Here is a 12,773-nt window from a genome sequence, read left to right as displayed (position 1 = left end):
CTTTTAGTAGCAGCATAAGGAGAAGGAGCAGCAACCAATTAGTGTTTTGAAAATACAGAATTCCAGCAAGTTGCTCCTTGTGACAGGTTTCATCTATTGACTGATTTATGGGAAGATCAATAGTGTTCAGGCTGCAGATTCATCAGCTGAGGCAACTCAGGCTGCAACATCTCATTTTTAGGGAGATGTTAACAGCCATCTGACTTAGTGTAGAAGGTGGTGTCATTCACAGAGTCTGTCTGGAAAGACCCAAAATCAGACAGCCAAATTCATATTTGTAAATGTTTTGATTTAAAGTTTGTGCTGTTGAAAGAAATCTTTAGGGATATCTTGATGTGTGTTTGCTCTCTTGCTGCTGTTAAATCTACCTGCCTTTAGTTTCTTGTACTGAGCTGTGGAAAAAAGTATGTGGGTGGAATGAGAGATTTACTTTGGCATTCCAGGTGTTGGGCAGGAAAAGAAAGTATCCCTATCACAGAGATATGATGGACCTTTACAAATGGAAGTGTCCAAGGCCAGGCTGGACAGGGCTTGGGGAACCTGGGATAGTGGAAAGTGTCTCTGCCCATGACAGGGGGTTGGAACTGATCTTTGAGGTCCTTTCCAACTTAAACCATTCTGTGACTTTGTGGTAGATCTATTCCTTTTCTTTTTAAAATTCCAAACACAGGAACGAACTACATCCCGCCTGGAGATGCTTTTAATTTTCTCTGAACTTTTCCCATTGTGCAGTGGTTCACAGGCACCACAGCCATATGATTAGCCCAGGCTGCTCTTGCTCCGTGTTGGTCTAATTATCTGTTCATTAGCATCTCAAGTCTTGAGCTGGAAGTGTGTAGGGTGTCTTTGTTTAAAGGGCAGTCTCCTAATGCAAATATTAAGAGAGCTTTCTGCCTTGCCTGAGTCAGACTGACAAGCTAATAATAGCCTTGGTGTTAGCCTTGGCTAGCACAGAGCACCAGTGCAAAAAGGTTTTAAGGGACCGGTGTATCAATCAAATCGTGGCCCATAATATGCCTTTGAGTCTTTTGCTTGTTTTAACGCTTAAACTCCCATTAAGAAATAACTTCTGAATGCAAAGGGCATGGCAGTAAAATAGGAGCTGGTCTCTAATACACCACTACATCCACGTGGGGCTTCAGCTTAGTCCTGGATGGCCTCTCATTAGCAGAGTCCCACGGTGCTAAATTGTACCTTCACTAGCTGTAGCCTTGTTCCAGAAGCTGTTCTGAAGTTTAGAGGTACCAAGTGAGTCAGATGGCTTAAAAACTGCTGTGTTGACTGTGGGTGTGTGGGGAGCTGTGAAGATGCTGAATTGTTGGAGAGGGCATGTTTGATTCCCAGCTTTGCCAGCACAGGATTACATGTTATGCAATTGCTGCAATTTAATTATAGTGTTTCAGCAGTTTTGATATCTGCCTTTAAATTATCCCAAGGGCATCAAGGAGGAATGGCTTACTTTGAATAAATCTTCATAAACATATGAGTCTGCTGCTGGCTTGTTTTGTTCTGTGAACGTCATTTGTTCCCATTAACCATATCCTAGAAGTCAATACTGCTATTCCTGGAAACATGGCAATATCACATGAGGAGGAACTTGTGGGATGGGCTCAGTGTGTCATTACAACAATTGTCAGCTCCTCTCTTTTATTTATGGAAGAGCGATGCATATGAATGTACCTTTATCTGGAAAGTTTTAGGCAATTCTAATAAAAGGAGATATGCATGAATTATCAGAACATGATGTTCTATTCACTGGAGGGAGAATCATTTTAAAAAGCCTGCTAAGTGAGGCATGGTTGCTAAGTAAGGCAGGGGTTTTATTAGACCGACTGACGTAATGGAAAGGAAAAAAAAAGATTTTGGGCACACGAAGATCATCTTTGGATGGGAAACAAATGGCAGACTTTGTGTTAAGGATGGCTTGGGAACAATGGCTCTGAACTTCAGCTAAATATGTTAAATGGAGAGGTAATTCTGGAGGGAAGAGGTAGCTAGCACGCATGGGAAGGATTGCTAAGTAATGGAGATGGCATTGGGAGTGTGGGGGAAGGCTGGTTTCTTGAGGAATTTAAGGCAACCTGAAACTGGGCTGGGACCATCTCCTATTCTGCTTTGAGTGTTGGCACCCAGGGCAGAGCTGAGGAATGGGAAATGCAGAGCAATTTTGAGTCTGGACTGTGCATTAGAGGAGGAAGGACATGGAGGGATGTCCACTGGCAGTGTGGCTTAGGAGGATGGAGATGATTGCTCTAATTGCTCTAAAGCCTGGGAGAAGCAGATATTCTAGTTCAGGAAAATAACTTCTGTCAAGGTCAAGTGTTGCAGTAGAAATGGACTCTTTACTTTTTTTTTCCATGGTGATACAGGACCAGAGCTTACAGCTGTGGGCTTTCTTCTCCTAACTTCCTTTACATGGGCTACCTGAATTCCTGAGGGCTCTTTGGATTGAGTTTAAATCTGCTCTGTTCCTCCTCCTGAAGAGTCCTCGTTGGGCAAAGCTCCTCTACCCTGAGATGATGTCCCAGGTATTCCCTTGGGAGCTGTGGTGCCTTTGGGAGCCTGGCTGGATGTCCCATTCTCCAGGGGATAATGACAGTGTTCTGCACAGCACTGGGACTATTGTGCATTTGATCCAGGCAGGGCTTCTGCCAAGTGTTCAGCTCAGCAGTAAAACTGATCATGATTACAGTATTTTCTTGTTCTGCACAGGCTTAATTTAATGATATTTGTAAACTACTTGCAGACCTGTGGATGAAAGATGTTCTCTTACCTTGTGTGGTGTTCAGGCTTAATAGGGAGCCTGAGAGATGAAAAGCACCATAAATCCTGAATGAGATATTAACAATACCCAGTGTCAGTGATGATGACCAGCTGCCAGGCAGCTCTTGGGCTGGAACTGCTCTCTTATTAGTGCCACCCCCAGCTTTTCTGGCACAGGGTCTCTACCTGTGAGGAGTGACAGAGGAAACAAGTGTTGATCACTCTCTAGCTTGGAGAGGGCTCAGACTGAAATTTGGGGAAGGACTTGTCTGCTGGCTGGTGGTGTTGCCACAGTGGGTATAGAAAGTCCCTGTTCTCGCTGTGTTTGAATTATTGAGGGAAAAAGCCTCACCAGGGTGTCTTGGGGAATTGGTGATTAAATTATTGCACTAACGATCTATAAACTACTCCAGAAAAATCAGTGAGTTAATTTCATTCGTGTCACAACAGGTTCCTGCCTTAAAAGATGACAAAACCCCTCTTGCTTTATGGTTTTAGTTAGACCCTGGATGTTTGATGCTGTTTGTTTTCTGTCATGCAGAATTTCCTGATTTATACCAGGGCAAAGAAATCGGGATAAGGCAGACAAAATCTCTGCAAAACCATCAGCATGTAACCTTTTTTTTGACCCTCCATACCTCCTGCATTCCTGCTATTTTTGTAACTCTGGCTAGGTAGCAGGATGAAGATCACATATCATCCTCCAAAGCAGCGCTTTTATTTTGGTCTTGTTATTTTAGGAATAATCAGCAGAGAACAAGGATACTTCCTCTTATGAATTTTGTGTGTTTCCCTGAGGGGACTGATAGCGAGGGGGGCTCTCACAGAATATACAATTTCCCTGGAAATGGTTTAGATAAATCTCATCTGCCCTTGAATCTGTGCTGAATCTTTCATTGACTTGCATGGAGCCTGAATTTCAGCACATTGTTCACATGCTGCCTTCTAAGGCTTGGAGCTGCAGTGTGTTCAAACACCAGTAAAAATTCTGTTTCAAAATGTTACACACAACACAGCTTCATGCATATTTCTCTAGATGTCTAAATTTGGTGTTGGAAATAAAAATTACCTTTTTTCTTTCCCCTCAGGCCAAATGTGTGCCCAGTGCTGGAGCTGGTACTGGTGGGACACCAGGAGCCCTGCATTCAGTCCTTCAGTAGGATGGTCAAGATGTGGAAACAAGGCTGCCCAAAGAGGAGGTGGTGTGTGAGCTATGAGAGAAGGTAATCTATTATCTAGTGTTCTAAATGGCTTTCGTTGCTAATCTTTGTGCAAGTTCTTCAGCTTTTTTGAATTTTTCATTTGAAATGTGTGGTTATGGACATGGTGTCCTCCTGAGATTTGACTTGAAATCTGTTATTACTGAGTAGAAAATGTGACTTTTTAAATGTGTTTTGGGTTGCTCATGAGCTTCGTGGCTGGCTTTAGATTCAGAATTTTACACTGTCTGAAAATGTTCCTGTCTTATTCTTGTTCAGGTGAAGCCCAGCTGTCAAGTCATTGACTTTGAAAAATTGAACTTCTTTCTATTTCTGTCACATGCTTAGAACTGATGGGAGATCTGACTGCCCCAACAGCTAAACCCAAAATGGATTGGGAAAAAAAATAAAATTACTCACCATTGGCTAGCCTGAATACAAATTCTTCAAAATAATATGTGGACATAGCATATCAGAGCTATTGGATGTTATCAGGATGCAGTTTGCTATATTTGCTTCGTTTTTAATGAGAACTCCTGATGGAGGCTGAAAAAATGTCTCATAAATGTGAGATATGAGTACAGTGTGCTGCTGGTGAGGGGGCAGTGAGTGCAACAGGAGTTGTGATTGCTCTCTTAAACTTCCCTTTCCCCACAGGTCTGGCTACTACACAATTTACAAGCAGGTGTACAGGATGGAGCAGCAGACTGTCTATAAGTGCTGCCCTGGCTGGGCCCAGCAGGACAATGAACCTGGCTGTCTGCACTGTGAGTTGGGACAAAAACTGTGACAAACCAAGAGCTGACATCCCCAGGCCTTGCCTTCCCACTCAATCCCCACTTCTGGATACGTGGATTTTGTTTCTTGTGGTTTATAACTGGGATTTCTCCAGCGATGGGGGAATAAATGTCCTTTAAAAATACAAAAAGCACTCAGTAAAAGTAGAAAATAGTTCTAATTTTAATGCACACGGTGAAACAGTTTAGATTAACAGTCTAAACTCTAATTGGAGTTGTTGCAGCATTTTTGTGCCAGCCTGGTTTTGACAGGCCAACCAAATTTATTGCTGTTGCCCAAATTATGCAGAAAATCTGCACTTGTTTCTTGGGTGTAGAACTTGCTGTGGAGTCTGACTGGTTTTGGCATTTTCCCTTCTTCTGTTGCCACTGAAGCAGCTTTATTTCTACCCTGTGGTTCTCCATCTGATGAGAACCCGTTTCTGTCACTAATTTCTAATCATGATTGGATGTTTTCCTAAAAGATGGAATTTAATTTAAATGATAAGGCAGCACTTCAGCCGCTGTTAACAAGACATCAGTAGAAGATGGCAACCTACTCAGTGTTTAGTTTTGTTACTGTTTAGTCAGTAATTGCATTTTCTATATGAAAGTTAGCATCTGTTCTTATTTATTTTTTAATCTTCATACCAACTTCAGGGCTGCGTTCAGAGAGCTTGCTTTTATGGTTGTCTCTTTGTAGTTAAAAAACAGAAACAAGCCTGAGAGGTATTCCTGTTAGTTTCAGCCTGAATCTACATATTTAGTGTGCACCTGTTTAGTTGTAAGAAGTCAAAAATATGTTTACAGTCTGTATTTTAATCTCTGGTGTAAAGGAGTTTAAGGTATGTGAGCATCAGTGGCAAAATGAAAGTTTCTTCCTGAAAGAGCAGTGCAGACTTGCTTTGAATTCTTTAAGGCACCAAAGTGGTTGAATTACTCTTTTATTGATACTCTTTGCAAGTTTGGCTCAAACATGTGGAATTTAAGTTATTGTAAATAAAACTGTTCTGTGTTAGAGGAAGGGAAGAACTGTAATTCCCTCCACATATGTAATATCTCCCAGTGCATCAGTGGTTTTTAACCATTCCTGCATTATTGTCTGGCAGTTTTTCTTATTTTATTTTGGATTCAGGCAGTGCTTTGAGTCCTGTCTTCTGCCTCTGAAGCCACCTTCAAGTTAAACTGCAATATCTAAGTCTTATTTTTATTAAATTTCTTCATATCAGCAAGGTAGTTACACCTATGATACCAAGTCCTACTGCAGTCCAGCCTTTGCACTTAAATAAAAATCTGGGTTTCTTCTCATTTGGAAGGTCATGTTGCAACAGGAATATGTCAGAAAGGCAGCTCTGGAGGATCCTTGGCACAAAATCAGCTAAAATACCCATTTTGTCCCATTCTGTTTGTGTGCTCTAGTGCTCTGCACTGCTGGCACTTGCTTCAATGGAGGGAAATGCTCTGAAGGAGGATCCCAGGTGTGCCAGTGTCCTGCAGGATTCCAGGGCCCTCGCTGCCAGTATGGTGAGTCCAGTGGAAATTGTCTCAAGTGCATCTTGTGTTCAGATAAAATGCATCTTCAACAATAATTATTAATACAAGAATATTTTATTAGCGTTGACTTAAAATTAAGGATGCCTTTGCTGCACTTTTAAGTGGTTATTTGATCGTTCTCTTATTTTTCCAGATTTTTTTTTTTAATTGGCACTGGATTTTAACAAAGCAAGATGAAAATCAAATTTGATTTCTATCAGATGAGTGTCCATGGTGGATAATAATATCACTGAATATCAGCAGTGGTGTCCAGTGGAATATCTGTCTGTTGCCTCTCAGCTTGAATGTTCCTGTGGTGCTCTTACTACATTTCTCAGCCTTGCTTTTACCTTTGTGAGAGGAAATTCTGAGTCAAAGCAGGTGGGAAGCAGGTGAAGAACGCAGCAAATCAACCACTGTATTTGTTCATGTTTTGTTTTTTTTTTTTTTTATGCATCTCAAAATAGGAAGGTTTTATAGCTCACTACCAAATATTTCATAGTATTCCTGGAATAATATATGCACTAATCTTTCATTTCACTGTGTTCTAGCATACTATAGACTGAATTCTGTGTGACTTAGACTCTATCACCCACTCACAATGAGAATCTTTTTTGTCTCACACACTGGCTCACAATTTGATAAACCCACAATGGGTTGTCTTGCAATTTAACACACTGTGTAAAGCTCTCCAAAATTACAGAACTGCATCCATTTGGCTTCTTAAGGGAGGGAAGAAAGTCATTCCTTCAGAGTAGGCTGTGATTGGGACAAAGGATTTCTTTTGTATTAGGCAAATGATAATTTCCTTTTCAACTGAAGCATATTGTGCTTTGTTCAAAGGAAGGCAGATTTTTTAAGTGTTTCGTTTTTTCCCTTTTAAATTCTAATATGTTCGTGTCCTCACCTGGCTTGTCTGTCAGGCAGTGTGAGTGAGAAGGACTATAACAATAAATAAAACGCAGAGCTGTTTACAATGGAGCTGGTGCTGCCTGCAGACAATATTAGTTCAGTGGAGCTGTGATTGGGCATTTCTTTACTGCCCACAGAAACAAGTTTGTGTGGGTGAGCTGAGATGAGCCAGAGTGACACCAAGGCAGGTTGGTTGTGATTAACTTGCAGAGCAGCTGCTGTTCCAAGGTAAGCAGGATCACAATCTCCGAGAAGGCTTTATAATAAGCTTTTACCAAATACAATGTATCCCAGCAAATTATAAACTGTCCTTGCAGTTATAAATTGTCTTTTGAGACTCCTTTTTCTTGGAAATACCTGTGGAACTGAGGCATTCCCAGCAGGCAGGTTGTGTGGCTGCAGTGTGTGGACAGCACAGGTCAGATTTCCGAGCAGAAATGAGATTGTGCAGTCTCTATTTCACAGGTTGGTGACTGCAGCCCCTGTAAAAACAATGAGAGGTGTCCTGCAGTCCTTGCTCTTTGCACTTGGGTGGAACTTTTATCTTTGGTCGTTTGTCTGCTTTCTATTGATTCCTGAGGTTTGAATGGAATTCCAGTAGTCATCATTTTCAGGTTTATACAGCAGCTGCTATCGCAGCCTGGCAGGAGGAAGTTTATAAATTGAATTCTGAAGGGAAAAACCTTCTTTCAGGAAGAATGCTATGGACCATTCACCTGCCTAACAAAAGCAAGGTAATTTAGAGTGTAAGGCCTCTTAACTGTTGCAGGTGCCTCCAGTCAGGTTCTTCTGAGGTTTGTATGGTATTTGTGCAAGCAAAAGGAAGAAGAAATGTACTGTGGGACTAACAGCCATAGCCTCTGGTTTTCCTGGCTGATGTTGGAATATTGCTCTTAAAGTAGCTTGGATTTAATGTGCCTGCATTAATCAATACATTCTGGGCTTAAATGATCATTAAGCTTGGTCTGTCCCCTCCTCCCTACTTGTCTGTAAATTGGACAGGTTTCCTTCCATAGCCCGAAAGAAAAAGGGAATCTCTTCCACCAGCATCTTTTCCTTTGGGGATTCAGTGGCAGGGAGGGATGCCATAAATCCAGTTTGGCTTTGGAGCACGTGCTGTGAACTGTCAGTGTGTTAGCTGGCACTGAGATGTGACGGTGCTGTGTCACAGGGGCCGTGTCCCTGTGCCTGGGGACTGTCCCCAGCTGCCAGCAGTGCCCAGGTGCCCCTCTCAGGGGGAGGGAGGCTCCAGCTGGGTGTGAGCCCACGAGCTGCTGGCAGAAAGGTGCCCCTTGCCCGTTCTGGGTTGTCGTCTTGGCTTCTGTCACTTCTGGTATTGTGGCCTCCTGTCAGTCTCCTGACACAGGAGGAACCACAGGCATTTCAGAGCTGCACTTCAACTCATTTGAGCAAAATTGCTTCATGTATCCCATTTTATATCTGCCTCTCTCCAAGCTTTTTGCTTTTCTTCTCTGTTTCTGTCATCAGTGTTGACAGTTGATTCCAAAGTTTTATTTGTGCAGCAGCTCTCATGATCTCCTTGCTGGGTCCTGTGAACTACAAACAATAGACAAGAAATTAGTACACAAATATTACTAAATTCAATTACTCTAAGAAGTGAATGAGAATGTGCATCTCAAGACTCTTCTAATAGTTCCTCTTTTTATGGAGTTTATATTTGCCATTTAATTGGGAAGTAGGTCAGTGTCCTGGAAATGAAGTTTTGTCCTGAAGAAAGTTTGTGATGGATCCTCCAGAATGACTGGAGACAGCCCAGTGATCAGTGATCTCAGCAGAGATGATTATTCACAATTGGCATGATGGCAGCTAATGACTTTTTAAAGGAATCATGGGGTGTTTTTGCAGCCTGGGACACGATTTATTCCTGATGAGACGCTGAAAGGGTCAGGGCTCCTGATGTAATTGTGTTTAGAAATGTGTTACTGCATCCCTTGTACACGTCACTCCATAGTTTTATTATTTTACCCACACAAGCAGCAATGAAAACTTAGAGAAAGATTTATGAGTGAAATGTTCGAGTTCTTCATGCAGCCATTGCAGGGACTGGGTAACAGATTGAGCTGTCTCTTGCATTGTCTGCTGCAATTTGTCTTGTAATAATAGACTTATATCAATTACAATGTAAACTTGCAAGCTGGATTTCTTTCCATTTTTTTTAAACTTGTTTGGAAGTTGTGATCCCCATTTGTCCCAGTGTAAGGGAGGGAAAACCTGTAATAAAAAAGAGAGAAGGTAAAACTCAGTGCCAAGAATAAATTCTGCTGCAGTGCTGGTGTCATTGATATTCACTAGTTGTCCTGGTAATCTTGTTCAAGGTCTGGTAACCACCTGAGCTGGACATGGAAGTAAATTAATTTCATTTAGCTTGTTTAATTAATCCATGAGACTTTTACTTGGACATGCAGCCAGTGAAAACATTCCAAATTCTACAAACAAGGGTGTATTTATTTACTCCTCATGTACCTAGAATTGCTCAATGGAAAATGAGGGGTTAGTTTTGACTCTTAAGTGTTTTGTCATCAAATCTCAAATTGTTGCTGGTTTCACTGAGTGCCTCCTGATGGGTTTTAAAACAAAGTAAAAAACCAGAGTGAGAACTGAACAGGCTTTATAATTTCTTGACTGATACAAAATCCGAGCATGGTTAATGTTTTGCAAGAGGCTCCCATAATTAAGAAAGAATAAGTACAATTCAGTCTGAGACAATGGGTGCAATTGGAAGATGTTTAAAAATAGGTGAGGAAAGACTCTCAGGAAAGTCATCTCATGCTGACATGGTGTTTGTCCTCTTTAAAGAAGGCTGAATACAATAGTCCCGTGTTTAGCAGACAAAGTGTCAATAGATTCAATTTTTACACTGATGTTTGCTGTCCCACAAGTGGAATTTTAAGTTCTTTTGCAGTGCCTGATGCAGATCATTAAAGCCTGCAGTAAGTGCTTCCCAGGCACACATCTTGAGAGGCAGTGTGCTCTGCTGAGTGCAGTGCTCACCTGATAAAAGCTTTCTTTTCCACCTGCCACTGACCTTGGCTATTTAGTGCAGTAACTTTTAGCAAATTACCCCACTCTGCCTGGGCTTTGTTGTACATGAAATGTTGATAATGGTGGCTCATTCCTTTGTCAGGTGCTTTGAGACCCGAGTAATTAAGTGCAAGATAATAGCATTGGAATGTGTATATAAAGGCAAAATGCACACTGCATGGGTAGCTAAATGAAATGCTTATGAGGGAGATATTCATCAGTTCATTGACTAGCTGTCAATCTCTGCCTTCACTCTGGTCACACACTATTAAGATATTGAACTATATAAAGATTCTGGTAAACAAAAATGTCAGCACCTCCTAGACCAGGTAGATCAGAGTTTACACTATAAAACTGCTTCAAACAAAGGTAGAGGTTTTTTGTTTTTTTTTTTGAAGCCACTGATTAAAATGGCAGAAATTCTGATATATCTTCTTGCAAATAAAAATACTCTTTTCTTTCACTGAAATTTTCTTCCATATTCCTAGGAAATATTTCTTCCTGCAAAGAGCTGTTTGATTCAACTTCTGATTAATGTCCTGTCTGCCATCCTGGTTTCTTGTAGAGATGAAGATTTTCTTCTTTGAGGCAGAAGATCTACACAAACATAACAGAGCAGTGTAAATCCAGTGAACCAGTGCTACAAATTTTCCTTCTTTAAAATAGCAAATGGCAAGCTGAAAGCTCCCATGGATCTGTTGCCCATAGGGATGGCTTCAGTTTTCTGTCCCACTGAAACCATAAAATGTTTAAATATTTGTGGGGGTAAATTAGTTCTGATAGCTGGGCCCTCATTGTGCCAGGGGTTTTGGCATTTTGTTTTCATATTTTGGCTATGAGTTCTCTGAAGTCTGACCTAAGATAACCTTTTTAACTTGAAAATTTGCCATTAGCCCATAGGGAGAGTGGAAGAGGGTGGCACAAAAGATAATTTATGCTCAGATTGCTGTAGTTTGGTGCACATAATACCTTAAAGATACCAGGTTTGGCTTTTTTTCGTTTTAGCACAGTCATTCTCCTGCTCCAAATGACTCAGTCTCATTAGTAAAATGCCAGCCTGTCATGGCAAGGGAAGCAGAGATGACTGAGGCTGCTCAGGGTAGGAAGGTACCTGTCCTCTGGCAGCAGGAAACCTTGTGATCACCCCCTGTCCTCGTGGGACCCTCGCTTCTGTTCTTCCTCTGCTTCTTTTTGACTCCCAGGAGCAGAGATCCATCAATCCTGTGGCTATTTTTTTTTTTTGGGTACCATGCTCTTCCTGTGATGGAGAATTGCTGGCAGGCAGCACATGGGGAGGTGGGGACGCTTTTGGGCCCTTCCTGCAGCACTGAAGGAGCCCCAGTGAGCTCCTGACAGCTTGAGAGCATCCTGTGGGCTGGGAATGTGCTGCAATCACTTGTTCCTGCATTAGGGACTGTGGTAATGAGCCCTTTCTTAGCACTTGTCAAGGTAATAACAGTGCTGTGTGCTTGGAGCGTCCAAAACCCTTCCAAGGGAGTAAAATTTGAAAACACGAGTGTGTTTTGAACAGCCAGCAGAGCTAACAGGGTGTGTTGGTGTGTTCCATCTCATCAGAAGTTCAGAGTAGATTGTGGCACTTCCTTTCTGTCCGTCATGTGTGGAGCACACAGGAAACACGAGCAGAGTGAGGCAGTTTTGGATGATGGTGCTTAAACATCTTCACCTTGTACGTGGCAGGTGGGTTGTGGCCAGCAAGCAATGCTTGATCCTCTATTAGAGATGTAGCCACTGCTCTAAGCTCAGCCAGTTCTAGAGCAAATTGGTTTAATTCAGTGAAAAGAAACAGGCAGTGTAGCTTTTAAAGCTTAATATTAATTGGTTGTATTGCAAATGCAGAAGCCCTCGATTTCGATGAAGTGATGTGAGAGCCAAGTAAATATTTACCTCTTTGATATAATTCTTTCCTATGCTGAAGCTTTCAGACATTTAAAGCTGTTTCAGGTAACTTTTATTCAGTGTTTAAGAGTGTTCTACTGCCCAGCATGCATTTGAAAAATGCCCCTTCTATAACTTCAGGTGGTTTTGGATATAAAGCCTCACTTCAGTTGTCTGGACTACTCTGCCCTTGACTAAAACCAATGTAAAATAAGGATGACCTTTTCAAATTTCCCCTCTCAGTATCTCATTTCACATGCAAACATTGCTGTTTTCCCTGTATTGGCCCCCCCAGCCTGCATCTCTTCCTTTCCCAGGTGTATCTGGAGCTCACTGCCACCGGGTGAGCTCCCAGCAAATGCAGCTCAGTGTAACCCTCAGGGTGTCCCCAGCCTCTGTCAGGGGCTGGCAGGGCTGAATTGCTGTCCTGCTGTCACTGCTGCCTTCACTTGGATGCTTTTCCTGCAATTCTCCTCTTGCTGACCTTGGAGCTGCTGCCACAGCCTTTCATTGCCCCAGGTGGGACAGCAAAGCCTTTCCAAAGCCAGCTTGGGCCCTTCCAGGGGCACAGAGAGAAGGGGGAAAACCTGATATCTTTTTCTTTTAGTTTATAAGTAGTTTATCCAATTTATGGAAAGTTTAGATGTAATAA

At 42.0% G+C, this 12,773-nt stretch overlaps 1 protein-coding gene across 1 annotated transcript in view; it reads left to right on the top strand.

Annotated features, from left to right (window-relative positions):
• Positions 1-647: 647 nt before the first annotated feature.
• Positions 648-12,773, top strand: part of LOC106858078 (uncharacterized) — a 181,579-nt gene continuing 169,453 nt past the window's right edge. Inside the window, exons 1-4 of the mRNA XM_088171044.1 lie at positions 648-1,971; positions 3,852-3,986; positions 4,620-4,729; positions 6,158-6,262. Coding sequence (XP_088027170.1) covers positions 1,964-1,971; positions 3,852-3,986; positions 4,620-4,729; positions 6,158-6,262 — 358 coding nt within the window. The 5' untranslated portion in view covers positions 648-1,963. The remainder of the gene's footprint in view (positions 1,972-3,851; positions 3,987-4,619; positions 4,730-6,157; positions 6,263-12,773) is intronic.

This window comes from Sturnus vulgaris, chromosome 10, assembly GCF_052056855.1.
Source record: "Sturnus vulgaris isolate bStuVul1 chromosome 10, bStuVul1.hap1, whole genome shotgun sequence".
NCBI lineage: Eukaryota > Metazoa > Chordata > Aves > Passeriformes > Sturnidae > Sturnus > Sturnus vulgaris.
The sequence above is the reverse complement of the archived record's forward strand: the minus strand, read 5'-3'. Positions and strand labels throughout refer to the sequence as shown.